Source organism: Lepidochelys kempii, chromosome 1 (genome assembly GCF_965140265.1).
Source record: "Lepidochelys kempii isolate rLepKem1 chromosome 1, rLepKem1.hap2, whole genome shotgun sequence".
NCBI classification, from domain to species: Eukaryota; Metazoa; Chordata; order Testudines; family Cheloniidae; genus Lepidochelys; species Lepidochelys kempii.
In genome coordinates this window covers 302,750,942-302,776,694 of record NC_133256.1, presented here as the reverse complement: position 1 = coordinate 302,776,694, position 25,753 = coordinate 302,750,942, and the positions used below count along the sequence as shown (strand labels likewise).

General features: G+C 37.9%; 1 protein-coding gene across 7 annotated transcripts in view; it reads right to left on the bottom strand.

The window, feature by feature from the left end:
* FOXP2 (forkhead box P2) overlaps positions 1 to 25,753 on the bottom strand; it is a 555,287-nt gene that overhangs the window by 144,004 nt on the left and 385,530 nt on the right. For 6 of the 7 annotated variants that reach the window (XM_073328129.1, XM_073328128.1, XM_073328131.1 and 3 more), the window contains one exon: positions 646 to 735. The exons of the other annotated variant lie outside the window; for it this stretch is intronic. In XM_073328129.1, the coding sequence (XP_073184230.1) occupies positions 646 to 735 (90 nt within the window). The remainder of the gene's footprint in view (positions 1 to 645; positions 736 to 25,753) is intronic. 7 annotated transcript variants of the gene reach the window in all.

The window sequence follows — 25,753 nt, the reverse complement described above, 5'->3', positions numbered from 1 at the left end:
AACAAAAAAACCTTCCTGGGATAGCATGTTTTACCTTTTACAAATGGCACACATGCTTTTATCAATAAAGTATTTGAAAAAATTACTCAACATGTGGTAAAACAATTCACATAATCTGAATGAAACACAGCATTCAAATATGAAACTCTAGAATATATTTTTCTAAAAGCAGCAGGTGCAGCTCCTTTGCAATTCACCAAGTTGTGTTGGCAGCTTTGAGTTGTTCTGCATTTGTCCCTTGGTTAGAATGCTGTTGGATTATCTAGGGCTGCTTTGTTTTCTTAGACATCATTTTACATTTAGTCTTGACATAGGAATTTTTACATCCATTTGTGAGTAAGAGCACACAAAATCTCTCAAGATATCTATACAAACATTCTTTATATTGTAGCTATTGAACTCAGATTTGGTTTGCATCAATCTCTGTAGTAAGTGACCTTTTAAGTATCTACAAACTACAGCATTTTCTTATTGTGCAGTGAGTTTTCTTTATGAATCAGAAATGAACTACTAGCACGCAAGCATATCTACTGTATTTGTGAAACTGTACATATGCAAGAGTACACTACAGACATACACATAGATGTGCGAGCACAATGCACTTCCTTGTGAATAAGGCCCCAAAGATAAGCATATTTTACTAACCTGCAGTGGTCTCTGTTTATCACTGCCCTTAGGAGATTTCAGTCCACTTGTCTGTTGCTGTAAGAGAAGCTGTCTTGCTGCTTGGAGTGCCTAAAAGTAAAAAGACAATCCTGAAATAATTTTTGAACATTTCATAGAAAGAGGCTGGTTAGTCACTGTGAATATTAGGTAAGTACATTCAGAGAAAATATAGTCTCCTCCTATTCAATCTGTAATCATTAGACTTGAGTTTTTCTTAAAATACACAAGAAAAATCCTCAGAATGTACATATATAAGACTTCACTAGAATTTATGGATGTACATGAAATCCTGCAGGAAATAAAGTTAATTTGTTTAAAGTGCTTGAAGAGGAAAAATCATAAACTGCATCAATAGCCTCATTTCCACAAGGAACTTGTCTTTGAGTGTTCAACTAAAATGCCCACTCCCTTGTAAATTATCATTCAATTTGCATTTTCATATTACAATTTTGAAGCAAAAGCAGTAGACTTCAAGTGTTACCGGAAGCTGTAATTAAATTTGACAAATCAACATCAGATTATCTTGAAAGTGAATTAATAAGGATATTCATTGAAGATTAAAAACACTTTTTTGTACTTACAATTCAAGGGGAAACCTCTCCTTTGACAAAATAAAGTGCAGTTTTAATGCTAAATAAAACTGAGTGGTTTTCATTTGCATTCTTAGTAAAATCAGAGAACAAAGAAATTACCACTCCACCAATCAGATTAGTTTCTGTGGATGACATTATCCCAATCAAAATATAAGATGTTTTCATTTATTTTATGTTTTCATTCCAACTCAGCAAAATAAAGCTAAGCAATAGAAATGTATATAAACATTCCATTTACCAGAAGAGCGCTAGTTTAAGTGAATTTTGTCCATACAATTATTGTAAAAACAAGAGCTACAAAACAGTACTTACTTACTAAAAGATTTTTTTAAAAGGAAAAACAGTTTAAACTAAATTGTAAAACATTTATAATGAAGCGACTTGAAGAACTCTTTTTCTCCTCCCTCTTCAATGTCTGAGTTCAGTGAATAGCAGTTATGTTATTTAACAATGTATGAAACTACGTCATATTGCTGTTACTGGAACACACAGTATCTATAACACAATACAATGCAATCTTATTTCATCAATATTCTCCTAAAATAATCAAGATTCTCAGCTGATGAAGAAAGGTACAATTTTGATTAGACTCAAATGAGCTGGTTTTTAAGATAGTTTCTAGTATCCATGACAACAGTTGCTTTGACAAGATGTGCATATGGCATTACACTGCCAGCTGGTGTGAACAATGTTTGAACTACTGCATTGAGATGCTGAGCAAACAGAAAAAGTTGCCACGTCTTAACCCTCAGGGAAGGCAGTCATCCCCTGATCAATTATGAAAAGACAGAGAGAGGGCTGCTACAGTCTGGCTCCAAGCAAGTTTTCTGAGAAGGCAGGCAGACATAGAAAACCAAAGTAAACAAAGTGAATGCACTAGCACCATCTCCTAACAACATTGATTCGTCTCCCCATAGAAGGATCTGGTACAAGTTTGCAAAGCATACTTTTAACATTTGGATACATTCCCACAACAATCTGCTTATTGTTTCATCAAATTCTCAAGTAATTACAGGTCAGCTTCGGCACTAGAAGGATTATTACATTCCCCTGAACCTAGGTAATGAGAGAGAGACCCAGCTTCTGTTCTTTAAAAACAAGTACAGTTCAATGTATTTCAATGTGCAGTTGGAGTATTTTGTCACCATAGAACTTGTGTTCTATTTGCTCCCCTAAATAGAACAATACTTTTCTTTGCAATCATAGTTCATGAATAGTTTCTAAAGGCCAAATCCTGGTCTTGTTGCAGTCAATGAAAAATATCCGTTGACTTCACTGGGATCAGGATTTGGCCCCAAGGTCCCATTCTGAAACATTTGGCTGAGAAATGGTACTGCTCAGGCATCACATTCATTTTGATTTGTAGTGAGTTTTATGATCCTTCACAATCTTTGGAGCTCTACCCGAGGGAGACTGGAATTAAAGAGAGGCTGGAATCATTGCACTGTTGAATTGACAGGAGCTTGCATAGCTCACCAATCGGATGGTGGTGTTACAAGGACCGGTGAAGAGATCTGAAGATAAATAGAAGACGGAAAGAGCCATGAATAATTAATTTCTCTTTATTTGTAGTGGTAGCAGAAAGTTCATTAAACTGATTTTATCTGGAAAAATCATAATACAGCATCTTGCTGGTATTGATCAATGCTTGAAAATAGTAATATCCATGGGTTATTTTCACACTCTGCAAGTTGTTTCAGTGTCCCAATCTTCCTCAGAAACACAGACAACTAGCACCAATATAAAAAGGAATCAAATCTCTGGCACAGCTCTAGATTTACTATACCAGAGAATCAGAGAACCAGAATCTGAAGCATCTCAGAATTTTGCCAAGCAATTGCTCAAATCATGGGTAGCATTCTAGCACAGCATCACTATAAGAAAGCATGAATCCTAACCACTACAAAAGAAGTCACAGTCTATGAAAAAGAAATACACCACAACAGGATATGTTTGCATAAAAGGCAAACTACTTAAACTGGCTTGATTTATATGTGCAGGTAGAGACATCTTTAAAAGAGTAAAGGCTCATCTTTTAATACAGAATGTCTTACAAATGATGACTATCGGAATACTTCAATGAGCTTATTGTGGCAGTTTAGATTAGTGTAAACACAGGAGATAGAAGAAGAACAGAAAACAATTTCAAAAGATCAGAGATGATTTAAAACTCATAAGGAGAAATCGCTGACAGTCTTTGTTCTTATGTCTGTTATCACATGACTCCTTTTTCCTCAATGTAGTGGTTAACACTTTGGTATTGCTTCTCAGTAAACAATTTCTCAGAGACATATTATTCATCTCAGATAATTATTATTGGCACTATTCAAAACTGTGAGAATTAGGGGACAATAAAACATTCAGTTCTACCAGTTCATTTACTGCTATTAAATCCTTGAAAAACAACTTGACAATTTAAAGTAAAATATTAATGTTGGAAGACACATCTACATTTCAGTCATGTATCAAATTAAGGCAAATTCCAGATAACATTCATAAAGTTCTGTGAACTAATTGGATGATAACATGTGGTCTAAATAAAATTCAGGTAAAACAAACTAACAGATGTTTACAAACTTTGCTGGTCAAAATTATGCAGAGTTTCGACTCGAATGCTAGCAAAAGAAAGGTTACTTGGGCAGTCAGAACAATATCCAGTTTCCAATAACATTTGTTTTGAATTAAGGAGGCATTTTTACTTAATTAAATTATCTAATTTAGTAAAACTGTAGAAAAATAAAGGCCATGTAGATGAAAACACTAAAAAGAACTAAAGATTTCAATTGAATCACAATTAGTTTAACAATGTGAATGAAAATCATTATAATGGTTTAAGTATTGTCAGCATGAGCCGGAAATTTGGGCATATATGTTTCCATAATTCACTGCATCTTGCAGTAAAGTATTTATTGGGAACACTATTTCTTAATATTTACTGTGCAGTTCCAACCTATCTGAAATGTAAGCAGAACAAAAATAGAATTGATTGTATATAATTCACTCTTTTAAAGTTGATAATTTGATGTACATTTTTATATGTGTTAAAGATAATTGAAGGAGATATGAGTCATGTACTATTCTGTATCCAAAGCCCTAGATTTCTGTTATTTTAAGAATGCTTTCAAATTAATTTAATAAGATGTAACATTTTAACAAAGTAAAAGTTGCTACTAAAGAAGGTAAACAGATTACTTTCCTGCTTTAAAAAGTAAATGTGTATTTTGTAGAAAACAGATGTCACTCATATCTTTTCTTTAAAAATAAGAATGTTTAACCTATAAGCCTGTTGCATTTGAGACGTTAAAATGAAAAATGACATCTACGCCCATTAATATCTTCAATGTATAAACAGCACAGCATGACACATTCTTGAGAGCTGAAGGCTACAAAATCTCTCTGAAACATAAATAACAAAGCACTCAGAAGCATATTTGATGTTGATATTCATCTCTGAGAAAAACACTGCTGCCTGGGCTTCTTATGAAAATAGATGCAGCCCAAATGGATCGCCTGTAATTGGTTTCAGATAGCGAGGTCAGAAGAAATATGATACAAGAAACTATTATGTGGAACAGTCGAAACAAGAATGTTTATACAGGCACTCCTCAGTTATACTGACAAACGGTGTATACTTTGCAGATAACCAGAACCAAAAAACTTGCCAGAAGACAGCCAGATTCTTTCACCTTTCCACCCCAAAATCCCTATTTTATTTTGTTAAACGATTGACTGTTTTAACTTTGACCACTGAACGTAAAATAAGCTTCCAAACAGTCTTTCATGTTGTAAGTTTCATACAAGAGTTAACTCTCATCACTGGTAGCACCATGCAACAGGCAAACATGTAGGCATGCACACATGCACATGCACTTAGTTGAGTTAAAGGCAACAGGCCTCAACTTTATTAACTGGATAGCAGCAAATTAACCGAGTGATTATATAGCTACATATAGTCTCAGCCATTAGATTAGTGGAACCTTTGTCCCTCCAGGGAATTACATTGTATCCTCCTTTCCCCTAATGACTCAGCTTCACAAGCCCAGAATTGTATAGCCATCACTTTCCCTTAAGGAGATTTAGGTCTGCTTGTAGGGGAACCACAGATCTGTGTATGATTCTTCCTAGTACTAATCCAATGATACTACTAAACCCCTTTGTTGCTTAACCTATGATTAGGTTATCTGAAAAAGGGAATGTGAACAAAGCTCTCTAACAAACAGCCCACAGGTTACTAGCCACTCAATAATGACAACTGACAAACTTTCCAAACTAATCTCCACAGGTTAGCAAAACTATCATTCCGAGGCTCTTCAATTTAAGAAGATCTGAACCACCTCCAACTACAAACTGTGCAGCCCAATGATCCTTTCTGGATACACCAAAGGAAAGCAAACCTAAACTTTACCAAGGGTCAGTCATAGATTTTTCATAGCTATTTAGGTCAAAAGGGACCATTATGATCATCTAGTCTGACCTCCTGCACCATGCAGGCCACAGAATTTCACCCACCACCACCCACAGTCTAATCTGTCTTGGTGAAAAAAATTCCTTCCTGACTCCAAACATAGTGATGAGGGGACAAACAGCTGGGAGACAAACAGGGGACAAACAGCTGGGAGCCTATGCAGTCAAGAGCACCCCACAACTAAAATCTGGGCAACAGTAAGAAGACAGATGCTACCAACGAGTGGGAGGCTGAACAGTTATTACATTGTTTGCTTGCAGTAGTGCTCATAACCTGCTAGTTGTTTTCTCAGGAAACTCACAGTCTAAGAAATCTAGATGACCAGTAGGGAGCTGAAAGAATTGACTGCTGCAGAATTAGTGAACATCGTTTAGTGTTATAATTAACTTAGTGTGCGGGACAGTTGGGGTGGTGGTACCTTAAGCTAATATATATAAAATACTTAACTTATTCATAAGCATCAAGTTGTGCACAGCCCTAGCCAGTACAAACATATTTTTATAACTGTTACCTTCACCAACTCTCCCTCGTATTGTATTTTTTTTTAATTGTCAATATATTAACCTGTAAGTTTTGTTGGGCAAGAAAAATGTCTGCCTCTAAGATAGCATATTGACCTCCAAGCACACTGAGACCTTTATCCTAATTGTGGCCTTTGGTCATTCCTGCAATAAAAACAAAAATAGAAGCAGCAATTCTTTTTAATATAACGCCCATCTACCTGAGTTTCTATTTAGGCTGGATGTTATCCAGCATTAATTTCCAACAAAAGAGAAAAAGTAACAGTAATAAACTGGTGAATGCAACATGAAGTCTCATAATGGTGTTTAATAAAAGGAAATTAATCATCTAATTGTCATAAACCTATTTTCAAACAGCAATATATCAGAGAGAAATTATGCATCTGTAGTTATTGACCTTTCATTTTACCATGACTGATGCATAATTAGATGAGTTTTGTGAAAAATACTAGTTAATTATGAGAAAAAAACAGTAATTGTTTCGGGTATTTTTGCATTTAATATCATGTTTTTTTCTGTGAAGGATACTAATAAATATTTTGCACCAATAGATATCTTTCTTAGAAGCTAGCATAATTCATTTTACAAAGACAAATTTAGTCTCCCTTTACTTATTCCAATCAAATAGGTACAAAATACAGCTTCAAGTTTAATGTCATTTTCCCACCCAGATTCTGGCTGGCCCTGGAGTGGTAACAAAACCTCCACATAGTTGCTTTCACTCATTTCTTGTGCCATGAGCACAAGTTATCCCAGTAGACCTCAGTCCATGTTGGGGATCAGGGGCACACAGTAGAATATGCACGTGTCCTGTGATTGCATACCAAAGTGTTGTCTCCAAAGCTCTTAACTACTCACAGAATGTGAATTTTATGTGTTAGGAGGGATCTGAGAGCAGTGCAGCAAAGCTGTGCACCACCTGACTACCTTTTTTCCCTAGAGAGACAAGGTGGGTGAGGTAATATCTTTTACTGGACCAGCTTCTGTTGGTCTCTCTCATGAACAGAAATTGGTCCAATAAAAGATATGACCTCATCCACACTGTCTCGCTCCTGGGACCAACATGGCTACAACTACACTGAATTATTCTTTTCCTGACAGACATATAGTACTCCCTGAATCTGGCTTACAGTGTGACCCTTGGTAAAGAGTGATCAGATAGGTAGTTTGCTGTGTGTTATTATTGCCACTGTATATTATTTATTGACCAACTACATTACTAAAAAAGCCGGAGGGCAAATATTAGGTGTGCAAGTTCACACATATGCTCTCATTGCCATCCTTCTGCATAGAGTGACCAGATAGCAAATGTGAAAAAATGGGACGGGGGTGCGGGGTAATAGGTGCCTATATAAGAAAAAGTCCCCAATCTCGAGACTGTCCCTATAAAATCGGGACATCTTGTCACCCCACTTCTGCATGTGGCACACTCCCATTGAAGTAAATCGGAGATTTAATTACAACTAAATAGGAGAACGTGGTCTGTATCTCCATACTGACTGAAAGAAGCAGTCAGATCACTATACCAATATTCACATGAATTAACACACAAAATCTGCTAGTAGATATTGAAAATGTATTAAACAGGGTATGAAGGAGAAATGAAGAATGACCACTTCATTTATCCCATGTGTGACCTCAGAAGCAACAAAATATTTGTGGAATTATTCAGTAGCTATGAAATATCATAGATGATCACGTATTTCTAATTCACACACATGCAATCTGTTAGGAAATAGGTTCAAAGACCTCTTGCATCAGGTCTCAAAAGGCGTATTAGACATCAACTTGTTGGCTGTTAAGGCTATTTGTACGTAAAGCTGTGTGAAGCTAAATAGTTTTGGTTCACAGGAAGGATGGTTAACAATTCATAGATAGGGAGGGGAGTCGATGCCCATGGAAGCATGGTTCAGCCACTATACAGTGATCAGAGCCTAATTAAGTTTGATATTTTCAGAGTGGATGAAGGTAGAAGAAGAACCATACCATGATATCAAAGTAGTATTATGATGCTGGACTTGAAGAAGGGGGATTTTTTAGTTACTCACAGCTGGAAGGGAAATTAAAATCCACAGAATGAGTATAGAGGCGGAATAAGAAATATTGTTATATTAATAGGAAGTATTCATATCCAAGAACATCATTAAAAATGAAAACAAAAATAGAAGGGACAAACAAAACTCAGAATGGCTATAAGGCAAGATCCTAGAGAGTATTGTTCAGGGCAAAAAATATTATTTCAAAAATGAAAATCCAGCACAAGTGTGGCTACTAGAAGGAACCTAAAGTTGGACAGGACAGCAATGAAGACTGATTGGTGTTGGTAGGTAATATTAAGAGAGATAAAAGGAAATTTGAAGAACAAATGCTAAAAGGACAATTATATTGAAATGGGATTGCCTCAGCCATGCAGAGCACAGTCATGCATACTCATACCTTTACACTTATTTCTCAATTATGTCCTGTATCCAGTTGGTGAAGGGATTTGCAAAACATGGCCAATGCAAAGTCCTCCACTCTGATAGACTGAAGGCCAAACTTAGGCCAAAAGGAAGAGACCTACACAGTGGAAAGCAATTAAAAAAGTCATCTTATAGCAATTATGCAAATCAGAGCCCTCAGTCAATCAGAATGTACAGAATTTCATAATTGCTGAAAAGTTATTAATGAATAAGGATTCTGCATATGAATACAATAACTACTTTGATTTACTACTGCCCTCAGAATTGCACATTCATAGATATTTAATACTGTTTAACTATAAAGGGAACTACTATTAGGGTATGTGATGGTGACGCCAGACTTTTTCAGGGGTAAGAAGGTAGTTGGCCTGTGTGCATAAAAAAGTTCACAGCAACTTACAATGTATGGAATATCTAAATACATATTCATTATTAATGTGAAAGTAATTTTGTTTTGAAGTGACAAAGATTTTATATCGCTAAGAGAGAAACCTTTAATAAAAATACAATTTCAGCTCTTGATGCTGCAAACATTTACATACAGTAAATATACAAACAAGCAAACATACAGCAAACATACAGTACTTAACTTTCAGAACATGTGTAGTTCCCTTGATGTCAATGGGACGAGTCATGTGAATTACAGTAGAACCTCAGAGTTACAAACACCTCGGGAATGGAGGTTGTTCATAACTCTGAAATGTTTGTAACTCTGAACAAAACATTATGGTTGTTCTTTCGAAAGTTTACAACTGAACACTGACTTAATAAAGCTTTTAAACTTTACTATGCAGAAGAAATAAGTCACTTCTCCCCCCCCCTTTTAATAGTTTATATTTAACACAATAGTGTACTGTATTTGCTTTATTTATTGGTCTCTGCTGCTGCCTGAATGCATACTTCTGGTTCCAAATGAGGTGTATGGTTTACTGGTCAGTTCGTAATTCTGTGTTCGTAACTCTGAGGTTCTACTGTAAATTATATATCCACTTAAATGATCGAAGGATCAAGTACTTAATTTTCTCTCTTTCTTCCCTACCTTCATCCTTTTCTTCTTTTTCTGGTTTATTCTAAAATTTCAATAGCACAAATTTACAAATCATTTGTACAAACCTGATTTAAATCGATTGGTATTAAAAAATAAAATACTTTAAATCATGATATAAGTCACTCCACCCTGTATGCGACTTTTAAAGTAGCTACATCAGCTGAATTGGATCCAGTGCGTAAGTCTGCTGAGCTTCCTATTTTTGCACTGGGGGAAAATTACATGTATTTCTTTTTCAAATGTGTTTTTAATTTTCACACAGCACCCAGAGCTCTGGATGAGCACTTAAAATCTGAATAAATGAAACAAAAATGCAATAAACATAATACCAAAAAACGGGAGTCCCAATGGCGGCCATTACTAACGCATTTTATTGTACGTTATTTACATTTTACCAAGACTTTTGATAAACACCCTTTCACAAGGCTATTAAGGAAACTTGATAAACTCTGGAGAGAGGTACAGTCTTGCCAGGGCTTTAAAAAAAGATGAGGTGTCAGGATGTAAAGAATAGCAATAAATAGCCAATTTTCACAGAAAGAGGGGCCCCAGAGATCAGTACAACTGATGCCATTCAATAATATTTATGAATGAGTTGGCAGAATGGGGGAATAGGGCCGATTCAATCCACAATGAAGTCAACAGAAAATTTCCATTAAGTTCAATTGGCTTTGGATCAGGCCCACAGTGAGATAGGAAACTTTTCTGCAGAAACAAAATTATTTAGCTTAACCAAGACTAGAGAGGATTGTGAGGAACTCCAGAAGGAACCACTGTACCCAAATGACCATAAACAAAATGATATGTGGACTAGAAAAAAGCACACACGCTTCCAGTGGCTGGTGAGATGAAGGCAGCTGGAAGGCTAAGGGAGTTGGCCAACTGGTGAGTATCTCTGAAGCACTTGTGTGTCATTGCTATTGATAAACTTTGGGAGGCAAATGAGGAGTACTTTCTGAGCTGTGCTGTGCTCATAACTTGCCATCAAGTTTGGTAGAACTCTGGGCTGGTTGCTGTGTCTTAGAATCTAGGCTTGGTTGCTGACTGTCTGGGCTAGGTTGCCCAGCTGTTAGGTGTGTTAGCACCTGTTTTGTAGCAGGGGGGTCTTTTGAAGGGCTTAAGCAGGGGACTCTTTGAAGTGAGAGAAATGAAGCTTCTGATTGGATAGGCCAGCAATTAGAGGCAGCTGAGTGAGATGGATTGAGTCACCAATTCCTGCTATGTGTGTGTGTGTGTGTGTGTGGGGCAGGATTTAAAAAGCATGCAGGCTACCGCTGGCTGGTGAAACATGTGGCTGGTGGTGAGATCAAGGCAGCTCAGGGCCCAAAGGAATTAGTCAGCTGAGTTTGAGTGGAGGGAGGCAAGGAGGTAGTGTTGTGTGTTGGTTTTTGGTTCTTTAACTTGCTGGTCCTCTACAAGGAAGAGCCCGCCATGGAAGAAAACAACATTTTGCTAACACCACGGCTAACTCTTTCTCTGCCTCCACTCCCTCCAGACAGACATCCTCACCCTTGAGGATTCCACCCAGGCCCTGCCCTTGACTTGCTGGGAATGCTGCCGGCATATCCCTGCTCATGAAAGCCAGGCAGGGGGAATCACCAGGTATGAGAGGTGTCTGTTGATAGAATCCCTCAGGAAGAAGGTAAGGCACCTGCAGGAGGAGATGGCTTATCTGCATAGCATCCAGGAGCACAAGGACTTCATTGAAAGGATGCAGATGGAGACGTCTGAGATGGAGGATGCTAGCTGACTACAGATGACTATGGCAGAACCAGAGGAGGAGAACTGGCTGCTCTGCAAGGAGAAGACTGGCTGCTGGCCACCTCGGTCAGGCTATGCTTCACCCCCCATTCAGGTCCCCCATCCATCGAGGTGGTGTGCTGTCCTGGCAACAGGAGGTTGAGGAGGAGGAGGAGCCATTTATCCCCAAGGCATACCCCAGAGGAGGAGGCATCGGGTGCTGGTGATCAGGGATTCCCTTGTGAAGGGAAAGGAGACATACATCTGACATGATGTCCCAGGAGGTGTGTTGCCTGCCTGGAGCCCATGTTTAATGAGGAACATGTTGCCTGCCTGGAGCCCATGTCCGAGATATAAAGGAAAGGTTGCCGAGGCTCATCCATCTCTCTGATTACTATCCCATGTTACTCATCCATATGGGCACTAATTATATTGCTAGGTCTTACCCTGAACAGATCAGCAGTGACTACAGAGTTCTCGGAGCAAGGGTGAAAGGATCAGGGGCACAGGTTATGTTCTAGTCTGTCCTCCCAGTTGAGGGTCAGGGACCGGGCAGGGACAAACGCATTCTGAAGATGAATGCATGGCTGCGTCGATGGAGTCAACAGGAGGCCTTTCACTTCCTCAACCATGGGATACTCTTCTGGGAAGAAGGTCTTCTGGGAAGAGATGGGGTCCACCTGACCAATAAGGTGAAGAGCATCTTTGTGCACCAACTCGCCAACCTAGTGAGGAGGGTTTAAAACTAAGTTCAAAGGGGGCAGGTAACAAAAGCTCACAGGTAAGTATAAAAAAGATGACCTTAACAGAGTGTTATATGTTGGGGGGACATGGAAAATTACAATAGGTTTATAGGAGCAACAATAAAAAAATCAGTGGGGGAATATGCTCAACATCTTAAATATCTAAACATAAACACAAGGACTATGGGGAATAAACAGGAAGAACTGGAACTATTAGTACATAAGTCAAATTGTGACTTAATGGCACCACAGAGACTTGGCAGGATACATCTCATGACTGGATTATTGGTATAGAGGTCTATAGATTGTTTAGGAAGAGCAGGCAGAGTAAAAAGGGAGGAAGTGTTGCATTATCAAGAATATATACACTTGTACTGAGGCCCAGACCATTTGAGAAACCCCGGGTAAAGATAAAAGGGGTAAAAAATAAGGGTGATGTCAAAGTAGGGGTCTAGTACAGCTCACCAAATAAGGAAGAGAACATGGATGAGGCATTTCTAGAACAAATACCAGAAATATCCAAAATGCACACTGGTGGTAATACGGGACTTTAATTATCCAGACATCTTTTAGAAAAGAAATACAGCAAAACACAAAAATGTCCAGTAACTTCTTGGAATGTATTGGGAACAACTTTTTTTGTTCCAGAAAGTGGAGGAAGAAACCAAGAGGACAGCCATTTTAGACAGAAATAAATTGGTAGCAAAACTGAAGATGGAAGGCAATTTGGGTGAAAGTGATCATAAAATGATAGATTTCATTATTCTTATGAAAGGAAGAAGTGAGAGTAGCAGAATGAGGACAACAGACTTCAAAAAAGAAGATTTTAATAAAATCAGAGAACTGGTAAGTAAGGTACCATTAACAGGAGTAATACGTAAGACACAGGAGGTGACTATCCTGCTCTGTTCAGCACTGGTAAGATCTCAGCTGGAGCTACACTTTAGGAAAGATGTGGACAAAATGGAAGGAGTCTAGAGGTAATAAAAAAAATGATAAAAGGTTTAGAAAACCACCTGAAGACAGCAGTCCTAAGTATCATAAAATATCAGGGCTGGAAGGAACCTCAGGAGGTCATCTAGTCCAATCCCCTGCTCAAAGCAGGACCAATCCCCAATTTTTGCCCCGGATCCCCTAAATGGCCCCCTCAAGGATTGAACTCACAACCCTGGGTTTAGCAGGCCAATGCTCAAACCACTGAGCTATCACTTCCCCCTTGTAGTCCACAAGTACAACACAGTAGGTCAGACCACAAAGGGAGAACTTTCACACTAAAAGTAGCATCTTATTGCAACCATATTTCATCAGATCAGACAAGGAAAAATGCTCCCTCTTATACTGGCTTGCTGCCTGTAGAAGTCCTCATAAACAGTGTGCTAATCAAAGAATTGCAATGATAAATGTACTCAAGGGCATCATCATCACTAGATGCATTTTAAAAAAGCAGACACTCCCCATCTTAGTGGTGCCAAACATATGTAATACTTCACTAGAGCTAAGGCCTCTTTTGGCATTAGCTAGTATAAACTTTATCTGTTTTAGTAATCTGAATTGTGTAGTCTATACTGGATGATCACCATCCCGGTTATGAACACTGAAACAATGGCTGAACACTTTTGGATTACTGTGTACACTTTCAAAAATTACATAAAAATGAAGAATTCATACCTGAAGAATTCAGGGATAAAAAGTTCTTTTCTTTAATCCCACTACCCTTCCACTAGACCAAAACCTGAATTTCAGTTTGTTTCTGACATGTCCTCCTCAATGTCTTGCCATCAACTTAACATGGTCAAAACTCAACTACTTACCTTTCCTTTTTAAAACTACTCTCCTTACATACTGTATGGAGTTCAAGCTTCTTGTCCTCAAGCCCTTCCCAGTTCTACCACTTCCAAATTTACCACCCATTTCTTTTTGTGCTATTCCCATCCCCTTTACTCCCTTCATGATGCCTTTACCTCCCACTTGTCAGCATCTGCCAAAAAAAAATATTCAAGACTTCTTCCACACTGCCCCTGTGTATGGAATGCCCTCCCCAAAATGGTCCATAACACCACTGCCCTGTGTCTCCTTTAAATATCTCTCAAGAACTATTTCTTCCATGTTACCTACATGAAATAGGTTAAGGAGGTCAACAAGTATAGTTGAGGTGCAAAATTAATGAATGTTTATTCATAATTTTAAATGTATATAAAGCTATTTTTATACAATGTACATATTCAAATATACATATTTAATTGTATACTTCTTCCCCATCCTACTTATGTTAATTGTCTTGCTAGATCATAAACTCCTCTGGGCAGGGACTGTGTCTTCCTACATATTGGTACAGTGCCCAATATAACAGGATCCTGCTGTTGCTGGGGCCTTTGGGCATTTGCACAATATACTTGGAAAAATAATGTGCAACTCAGCGTCCTATTTCAACCATTAAATCCTGCTTAATTCAGAACCAATCTCTCTCTATGTAGTAAATCTCTCTCTTAGTGCAGTATTTCCATAGATAATTCTAAAAAATAGTGAAACTAATAACCATAATGACATTTTGCATTGTTCAGATGGTACTGTATGCATTACAGAGGCACTAGATGGTATGGTAGTCATTAAAAAGCCATTACAGTTTTGTAACTTTACACAGACAATCATTTCTTCATTGGAATTGGAATTTTTCGTTCTGGACAAATATGAACCATACTATCTAAAGCAATCCTGATTACTCTACCTTTTCTTTCAAACCTGAACCTCTGCTCTTGTCCCTAATGCCTTTTCATTAACACCACTGCTGCTGCATACTCACGTGATCAGTATTCCTCCAATGATCACCATTCAATGACTAGCAGAATTTGAGACATAACACAATCTTCCATCTTCTAAAATTTGCTGCTGGCTACACTTAGAGATGAATTGCCTACTCTCCTCAAATGGATGGTACATTTTGTTCTCCAGATTCCTTTCAGTACATTATGAAAAGTAGTACTTTTAAAGATATCAACCTATTACAAACAGAGATCTGACTATGGAAGTCTTTGTTGACAATGGTACCTTATGTGTGCCCCTACGTGTTCCCGTAAAAGCAGAGGGTTAGAGGCTGAGAAGGGAAGTAATCTTCTTTAAGCAGGATAAATATGTATTTTAAATGTTAGTGAGCTAGACCATGTTATGCTTCCTGGTTTCTCAACTTCAGTAAAGTACATTTGAATATGAGACAGGCAATGACCCAGTTTTTTATATCAAACTCTACCTCTCTATGCAATGTCCTATGGCTCCAGGATGGGATCTACCCTATTGTCATCACTGTTATGTCTGTTATATTCTAATACAAACACAACATGCTGTGTTCATTCTACAAATGTATCTAAGTGGAACATCATACTATGAACAAAAATAAAAGATCAACATTTTAAACAAAGATTTTGTCCCAGTTTGGTTTAGATATTTTTTCTTAGTATCAGCAATAAGGGATCTGATATACCCTTATTACTTCACACATAGCCTGTTGTTCTGACTGGCATGTCAAGCGGTAGTGGTTTTTATCTATGACTTATGTGTTTTTGCTTAGATTATATGTACTTCAGGTCAAGGACCATGTCTATCTATGTTTGTACAGTGCCTAACACAACACAGCTCCAATCCTTCCTGGGGCCATTGGTACTACTGTGATATAACTATATATTAATAACAATAATTTATTATTAATAATAATCATATTAATTTATTATTCACATTTCTATTAGTTGGACTAAAAATTTCAGGAATATCAACTTTATGTTTCAGGAGTATAGCCAGGCACTATCTGCCTTGGGGATAGGAAGAAATTTCCACCATTTTCATGATGGTCTGTAACAAGGCTTTGTCTTCTTCCAAAGAATCTTTTCTTGTCCACTATTGGAGACAGGTTGCTCAACTCTAACAACCATTGGCCACTCTCTCCTCCTATCTGCTGTATTCTTACTAATTTTCTTAAGAGTTAGTAGTTAGCAGCAGTTCCAGTGTCTAAAGCTGGAAAGCATAACTGCTAGCATGAGAAACCTAATACTAGTATCACTTTTCAAATCTATAATAACACATGTACCACTTCCAGCTAGTAAGTTAGTATACTGGAATAGTGTCCTGAGGGGAATTACAGATACACAACTTCGGGCCAGGATTCCCCATCCAAAGCATAGACTGGAATGATTCCTGCTAAACAGGTCACTTTTGCATACTTCTTGCCCTTACGCCCTGTTGCTGAAGCTGCATGGCATCAATGCTATCATTGGCACTTGTCTCCATGCCTAGGTTATTACAATAAACTCCTGAATTCAACAGCTGTGCATTAATATTGTTTTCCTAACTCCTCTCCTCCACATACTCCATTAATCTCTTCATTTTTAAGAACTCCTCACCTGCAACAGCCACCACCTGACTTCAAAGCAACCCAGTTTCACAGCACAATGGGGAAAACTAAACATATTTTTAGGAACCAACAACATTACACATTCCTTAAAAAAAATGTTTGTCTTCATCTTAAACTTAAACTAGCTATCTCCAACAGCTCAGAAACATTCCAGGATCTATAATGTAGCCACTGATGTGTTTGTAAGTGGCTATGAACCATCCTAAGCATCCTGGATGATTCTGAGCTCTTCAGGCAGGTGCTGCCTGCTGAAGCTCAGAAGCATTATGAAAAACCCACTTCCAAGGAGGCAGGAAAACATTACTATGCTCAAAAAAAAAATGGATGGAAACAGAAAGGGATGAGGCAGGCAGGGAGAAGTTCAAACAGAGAAAAAATTACTGACTCCTGTCCTCCCGCTCACACTTTACTGTACATCAGTTTGAACAAAAAACTCAATCTAATATTTTTAAATAAACAAACAGGGAAACCAGGTACTCCTGAAAACTAGCAGCATCTCTGTCCATGCATAAAATATAGTGTTTGTTTGTGGTTTCTATAAATTACAGCAGAGCAATGGGTGTTCTGCATCTCTGTGTAGAGAAGTCTAACTTTAGGCACCCAAGTTTGAAAATTTTGACTTACATGACTAGACAAAGACCACAGAAGAAGTCAGTGTCTCAGCTCACATTAGTCATTTGCTCAGTCCACTAGATTATTCTGTCTCTGATGCTATTGAGCTCTCTCTTCCTTGTGGCCAGAGGTCAAGCTGGTTGCTCAGGAGAGGAGCTGGATCAGACACAGGTAGCTAGCTGACAGGGAATTTAGGATGGTGATAGTGCCATTAGCAGTAACCTGGGAAATTGTCTCGCTGATCTGGGGTTTTTCACAAAATCAAGGGAATTTAATTTACATGTTTTCTGGACCCCAAAAGCCAGATGTGGTTGTCTCTGGATCAGATCTGAATAAAGGTGAGCTTTAAGGGGAAAAAAAACTAGAATTTTTGACCTGAGTGATCACTTTATATTTCCAAGGTTACCTTTTCAAGGAAATGGGCTAGAAACTTATTTCCTTTAAAAAATATAAGCTGAAATTCTTCTTTATATTTCTGTGCCCACAAATTTTGGGGTGTCCAGGGCTAGAAGCTTTGTGTGTTTACAAACACCAAGTCAGTAACAGAATGGGCTTATTCACTACTTAAAGATATACAGTAAAGGAGACAAGGTTTAGTTAAACAAGTAAAGTGTATGAACTAATCCTTTAAGTGCACCATATGGAAAATGCTCACTAACTTCATAGAGGACACACTAAAGGACAAATGTCACCACATACAAAGGGGGAGACAATCAGAAATAACCCAAATATAAATAACAATGGGGTGTAGAGAGAGAGGAAATATTAAAATACAATATTCTGAAGGGGTTATAGCCTATTTCTTAGGATACTCAGATCTCTCTCAGAGCTCCCAAGACACCATTGTAAATATCACTTTCTTCTTGACTAAAAAATATCAAACCAGAACTTCCTGCTGCTGATCTGCGGTAACAATTGGGACAATCTGATGGCCTGGTGCAGAGGTGTACACATATTAAGAATAAAAATAGTGGGACTGTCAATTTCAATGCTCTTATGCTAGTCAGAAATACCAATTAAATCTACTCAATATAGCTCCCTCAATCCCAAAAGCAATGATTTATTTGACTTGCGCTACATGATTATGGAAGACTAGGCACTGTACTTCTCCTGATACAACAATCACTGATAGACACCAAGTCTACAGAGAAAAGAGAGCTTCCAGTGGCACGAGCACCAATGCCTCAAAAGCATGGCAGACTCATGCAATACCCTCAGCAGAAGCAGTAGAAGCTACATTATAGCTGTCATTTTAACTTTGCTCCTTGGAGAAAGGAATGACTTGAAGACAGCAATGCCAAAATAGGAATCTCACAGTAAAATTAAATCTACAAAAATTTAAGTATTGGCCACAGGGATTTCTTCCTCCATTGGAGGCAAAATAAAACGGTTATTGGAAGAGACTCTCACTTTTAAAACTTTTTAAGCATTGTCGTGGTTAGATCAAAATGGAAGCATTTGTCGGGTGCAAAAAGTACTAACAAACTTCTGCTTTGAGATGTTAGTTTCTGCAGGTTAAATTGCTTTCTCAAAATTTCTATATTCTATATTATGTCAACTGTCTCAGATGCAATACATTTTAATGGAGAATTGTAAATATTCTAAAGTATATTTCCTTAAGTTTTCCAGTTATTTTTCTCCATGCATTGTTGCAGAATAGTGTAGTTTTTGGCTATTTTTTTTTCTGGAGACCAGTGACAAAAAAATAGTTAAGCCTTCAACAAGACAGTCTGATGCAATTTGCAGTGAATGATGAGAAGCAGCAGGACATTTGTACTTGTGCACACAGCACAGCATTCAGTACTGTAGTACAAAGCAGTAAATGATTTAAAGTGCCTTGCCTGTCCTGTCACATGGTGCATTTATATCACTGAGGATGGGGAGCGTATCCTGCAAGGTGCCTGACAGCCCACAATTCTCACTGAAGTTTGTGGGAATTGGGGGAGTTCAACATCGCAAAGAATAGAACTCCTGATTTATCCTCAAATTCAAATACTTCATAGGACCAAAAATATAAAGAGGCCTTGAATACTCATACTGTATCCAAACTTGTATTTCCTGAACACTTCAAATTCCTATTTATGCCCTTCATGGAAGAGGGAATAGAAGTTTTGGCCAAGTAAGGAAAGCAGATTAGGTCCAGTGGCTTTACTGTTAAGTTTTACTGTATGTTGTCCAAAACATTACAATCATCATTGAGTATAAAATAATTTTATATAGAGTGTTCAACCAGTACAAATTAAGTGCAATTAAACTCTACTCTTGCTGATAACCAGATGTATTGATCTGTCAACCTATCAAGTCCCAGCTCATCTCAATAACGTTTAAACCTTATACTGATGTTCAAGATGATTTAAAAACTCAAGCCTAGTAGTTCAATGACTGGAAAACATTATCAAAGCATAAAAGCAAAGGAAATAGAAAGGAGTAATGTAATAAACAAACAATCTTCATTCAGCAACAAGGCACAGCAAATCTGTGTACAGGGAGATAGTTAATCTTAATGGTCCGCATCATTTTGGTAGTATAATTTTCGTAGGATACTCAAGTCAGATATAAATGTTTCTGGACCAACAATGGCTCCCTCTCCTCTTCTGTGAGTGTTCAATGTTTGTTGGAGATACCAGATTGGTAGCCCTGGAGATGAAAATCCCCTTTTTTATCCACAGGGCAAGTGCTGCACGACCGGCTGCAGTGCCAATTTCTCCACCAATGTGCCTTAATGCTGAAATAAAAGGAGTGTTTCGAGGGCTAGGGAAGTTATTCTATCTCCATGCTAATTCAGTCTTTGGCTTCTGTGCTGATACTGCCGATACTGGGGTTAGATTAGTCCTTTTAGCGCCATTTACAGGTTGCAATTACTGCATTTGATATGGATCACTTAACTATCACCATACTGCAAGTCAAAAGATCTGGGTTCTCTTCCCATCCCTGTTACATACTTTGTGTAAGAAGTTGAGCAAGTCATTTAACCTGTCTCTGTTGCAGTGTCCTCATCTGATGTAGGGGATAAAACACAGAGGTCAAACTTTACAAATTCTTCCCATAATATCTCTCAAATGCAAGAAACTTTTAAAGTATGGTCACTGTAGATATTTACAACTGGCATATGTGTGAGGCTTAATTAATTTGTGATGCACTTTCAGATCTATATCCAAACAAGATACAATATATACATATAAAACAATATGCAAAGCCCATTTCCCCCAAAACAGTGTCCACCTATGAATATTATTTACCGGGTATTTTAAAATATAAAGAATTTGTATAGTTGATATATTCTACTTCAATCCTTGGGCTGGCTTTTCACCTTCTTCCACATACATCAAATTCCTCATTCTCAAGACCCTGTCCAGCCTGACCCCTGAAAGAATCACATCTTTAGATGTGTCTAATAACTTTCCATTTCAGCTTTTCCTTTTTTGCTTCTGGTCTTCTTTTCCAAGTGACTTCTACACTTTTCTCATGCTCATCTCTATGACTGGAGTATCTTCCCTAAGACTGTTCTCTATGCAACTTCACTTAACTCCTTAAAATTCTTCCTCAAAACTTACCATCTTTGGTTAGCCTTCCAACACAGACCTTCACCCTTGCCCTCCTTCCTTCCATAGGTTTTCATATCCTGTACAAACTTAAACAAAAAGCAAACTGACCAGCAAACAATCCCAAAACAAACAAAGGCATTAAGAACAAGTGTATGACTTTCCACTCGTGTAACACTTGTTCTCCTTTACTCTATTCCCCTCCCTTGTTTATTATAACACCTTGCTAAGTAACATCTCATTTGGATGGTACAGTGGCCACAATGAATATGTTTCTATCAGTTTGAAAGATTTTACTGATCTGAGAGGTATTTCATGTATGTATAATGTGGGATAACGACAGAACCAGTAAAATCTTTGCAAATGTACTCTTTATAAGCTCCATGGGCCTGTACTTGTTTCGTAAGTATCTGTGAAGAAACAAACACAGTGACATTGTGTCAATCAACACAATGTTGACGAGAAGCTGGATATGAGTCAGCAGTGTGCCCTTGTTGCCAAGAAGGCCAATGGCATTTTGGGATGTATAAGTAGGGGCATAGCGAGCAGATCGAGGGACGTGATCGTTCCCCTCTATTCGACATTGGTGAGGCCTCATCTGGAGTACTGTGTCCAGTTTTGGGCCCCACACTACAAGAAGGATGTGGATAAATTGGAGAGAGTCCAGCGAAGGGCAACAAAAATGATTAGGGGTCTAGAACACATGACTTATGAGGAGAGGCTGAGGGAGCTGGGATTGTTTAGCCTGCAGAAGAGAAGAATGAGGGGGGATTTGATAGCTGCTTTCAACTACCTGAAAGGGGGTTCCAAAGAGGATGGCTCTAGACTGTTCTCAATGGTAGCAGATGACAGAACGAGGAGTAATGGTCTCAAGTTGCAGTGGGGGAGGTTTAGATTGGATATTAGGAAAAACTTTTTCACTAAGAGGGTGGTGAAACACTGGAATGCGTTACCTAGGGAGGTGGTAGAATCTCCTTCCTTAGAGGTTTTTAAGGTCAGGCTTGACAAAGCCCTGGCTGGGATGATTTAACTGGGAATTGGTCCTGCTTCAAGCAGGGGGTTGGACTAGATGACCTTCTGGGGTCCCTTCCAACCCTGATATTCTATGATTCTATGAACAGATATCATTATAATGAAGTAGCACTAGAGCACTTGAATTCAACTTGCTGATAATACTAGTAGGAGTAAAAAGATTTTTGTGTATGTGTGCAATTCCTATTGATGTCTAAGGGAGCTTTGCACATAGCATGTTTGCAGTATCGGACCCCTGGGCCTGGTCTTTACCTAAGAATTAGATTGACCTAGCTACATTACTCAGGCTTGTGAAAAATTAGGCACCTAAGAGCTGTAGTTAGGTCAGCCTAACCTCTCGGAGAAGACACAGCTAGGTCAAAAGAAGATTTCTTCCATTGACCTACTTACCACCTCTCGGAGAGATGAATTAACTACATCAATGGAAAAATACCTTCCATCAATGCAGGGAGCATCTACATTATGGCGCTACATCAGCATAGTTGTGCCACTGTAGCATAGACATGGTCTCAGTCTGCACTTTCAAAAGGCTTCAAAGATCCATGTAGACTAGACCACTGGAAGAGGGACGCATGAAGAATGGATAGACAGGAACTGACCAGTTACATTTGGAAGAGCCTCTCAACTAAAATTCCACTCTTTCCACTCTTTCTCATAAATTACTCACTTCTTTCATAAAGCTACAAGACCATTTTTCATTTTGTTCTCTATCGTACTGACCGATGCTGTTAGACCAGGAAAGCTCTTTGGACCCTCATTTCATCTGTACATCTTACCCAATATACAGCATCATCTCAATCCACAGCCCTACACTAATGAGAAAAACAACAACAACAATACTTTCACTTTCTCTGAACTGACTCATAAAGCATGCCATTTTAAATGTACCTATTAAGCCCAGGATAGTCCTTGTGTCTGAGCAAGAACACAGAATGGGAACAAAAAAAGAGATGAGCTAAAACAAGTGACAACTGCATACTTTTTAAAAATTATTGCTGTCATTTTGATTTACAGTACAATTTCAGTTTACTAACATTATCCCCTGGTCAGTGGTAGGTCAGACATATGGACCAAGATTTTTAAAAGTGACTAGTGATTTCAGTGCCTCAGTGGAGATATCTAAAAGTAGCCTTCTCTTGAAAGTAAAGGTGCTTCATCAATTGAAAATCAGGGCACTTTTAAAATATTTCAGTTTGGGCACCCAAAAACTGAGGCACACAAAATCACTGCTCGCTTTTGAAAAAAATTGACCATGTCTGCAAGGTTGTTCATAGTTTACTCCCTGTGCTCAGGAATTAGGAATCCAGAGTGAAGACTTTCCAAAGCCTGGCTGCCCTTGGTTTATCTGAAGGCTTCAGGTAATCCCCCTAGACTCCCTCAAGTTGTAGTATAATTTGAGCTGAAGAGATATGAAATTTAAGGTTATGATTGCCTAGTCTGAACTACTGTATAACACAAGTCATAACATTTCATCCTAGTGATTTAGGTCCAACAATTTATAGAACAGAGGTTGTGAAGTGAGCAATTTACAGTGAATCTTTAGCTTGACTTTTCTTATACAATAACAGAATAAAAATATTCAATGCCCAAACAAAACATAGAAAGCACCCCTTCCCACATTCCAAATTTTAAGTCTCATTTCCTCTCAACTGCAGCCAATTGGCTACATACTGTAAATAGATTAAGACCCATGAGATCTAAAGATGAAGATTTAATATGATTAATGGTGGATAATTGACATGTCCCAGATACATATTTTCTGAGATGAGTGAACAACTAGTGAGGAACTGAGTTTAGTCATGTAGAATATTTGTGAAGGAATGAGAAAGTTCTTTTGTAGATTGGTGACAAACCCATGTACTTGAGGAACCTCCATTACATGGAAAATTTCAATCTGTACCTTCTCCAAAGATGTTTTCTCTAATATATTATGAAATCAATAGCAGCTTGGAAAAGAGGTCACCACAGACCAGGTGCCAGTAGGTAAGTCCATATGTTGGAGGGGACTGGAGCATATAAGGAAGCAGCAACGTTTTTTTTATTTCCATGACTTGGAGAAAAGCCTTCTTTAAATGTATAGATCATTGAAAATCCCACATGGAACTTCTTCAGTGACAGCAGCCAAGCTCTCAATATGAGAGTATGTTTCCTGAATGAAATAGTTGTAGTGGGAGTGGCTGAGGCTGGATAGTCTTCGATGCAGCTAGGACAGTTCTCTTAGACATACTTCAATAAGTGCAGGTTCTGGATTTAGTCATAGCTTGTCTCAAATAATACAGAGGAAATAATCATACCACATCATATAGAGGAGAGGAAGGAACAAAAACTCATTGGAATACGTTAGCATGAGAAAGAAAGAAAGAAAGAAAGAAAGAAAGAAAGAAAGAAAGAAAGAAAGAAAGAAAGAAAGAAAGAAAGAAAGAAAGAAAGAAAGAAAGAAAGAAATCTGGAACAACAAACATTCTTTGTGTTAAAAGGAGTACTTGTGGCACCTTAGAGACTAACAAATTTATTTTAGCATAAGCTTTCGTGAGCTACAGCTCACTTCATCGCCATGTTCATTCTTTGTGTTGTGGCTCAAGTAGATTAAGATGATGATTTTGGTCTATCTTGCCAGCTGGAGAGGTATCTTTAAGAACTGGTGGAATAAAAGTAATGAAAAGACTATTCTGCCTCCAGAAATAAGACTTTCCTTATGAATTGTATGTGCTGGTATATCTCCGTCTCTCCTTTGATATCTTAAGGGAATTGGAGAAGTTGCATCAATCATTTATGACCTTGCTCAAAGGATCACCAAGAAGCCTCAATGGATATTCGATGAGTTTTGGTCAGGCATCAGGATCACAACCTATGTTTTCTTCTGGCCATTATGAAAATGAGAAAAGACTGAAATATGAGCTGAATAATGTAACACAATGCATCATACATAAATAAGAAACTAGGCATGTTTGTAAGTTTTTTCTTCATTTTCTCTCCAAAGAATGCTTTTTTTATCCCCTCAGGAGAGGCATGGGTTGGGAAAAGACCACTCGGAATCCTTCAGGCCTAGGGGAAGACTACATTGGCCAAAAAATTATTGTTAGCATAGTGGTAGCAACTGAACAGACCTGAACGGGATTGTGCAATCTTTGTCATTTCTAAATTTGACTCTCAGCCTTCTTTTAAAGAGCGAAATTAATATGCTTATCTTTTGTTTACATATATATATATTTGATTTTTAAGAGAAGCGCCTGGGACAAAGACAGACACTTGTACAACTGCAAAAACTCAGAACAAATTACAATTGCTGCCCAAATTGCCCCAAAACAATAAATTCAACTAATCAATAATTATAAAGAGGCTTAACTTATATAATACAGAGTTATTATTTAGTCTGCATCTCTTTCATCTCATTCTTTTCAGAAAATCTTGCATATAAAATGATGGCAGTGATCTCCACAGACAGAACCGTCTTTTTAATAGATTAAGAGAGAGAAGCATCAACTTTGAGAACTGAAGAAACTTTTATCATTTGCCTTTCGAGGCTCTGTATAACTTAGGATAGATCCTACTGATTGATTTTTTTTCTTTTCAGAGTGAAGCCATTTGGCATTCACGATTTTCTCCGGGGACTCTAAAATAGAAAACCCATAAAATGAATTTTATGTGCTTCTTTAGAACCTGACTTTTCATTCTGTTTTTGGATATCCCTAATCTGGATAATTTTTGTTGATAAATTGTAATAATTCATGTTTGCTAAAAAAGTGTGCCTGTATTCTCAGAGTAAGTCAGGTCATCATTCACTGAGGAGCAACTGATGACATTCTTGGAGTTATTGGACATCTTAGATTTAACACTTGACCTCTTAAAACTTATTTTTTACTTTAAGGAACAGTTTAGAGGGCTTGGCTACCTCCAGGTGTTTAAACTGCGTTGTGCACCTGCACTGAC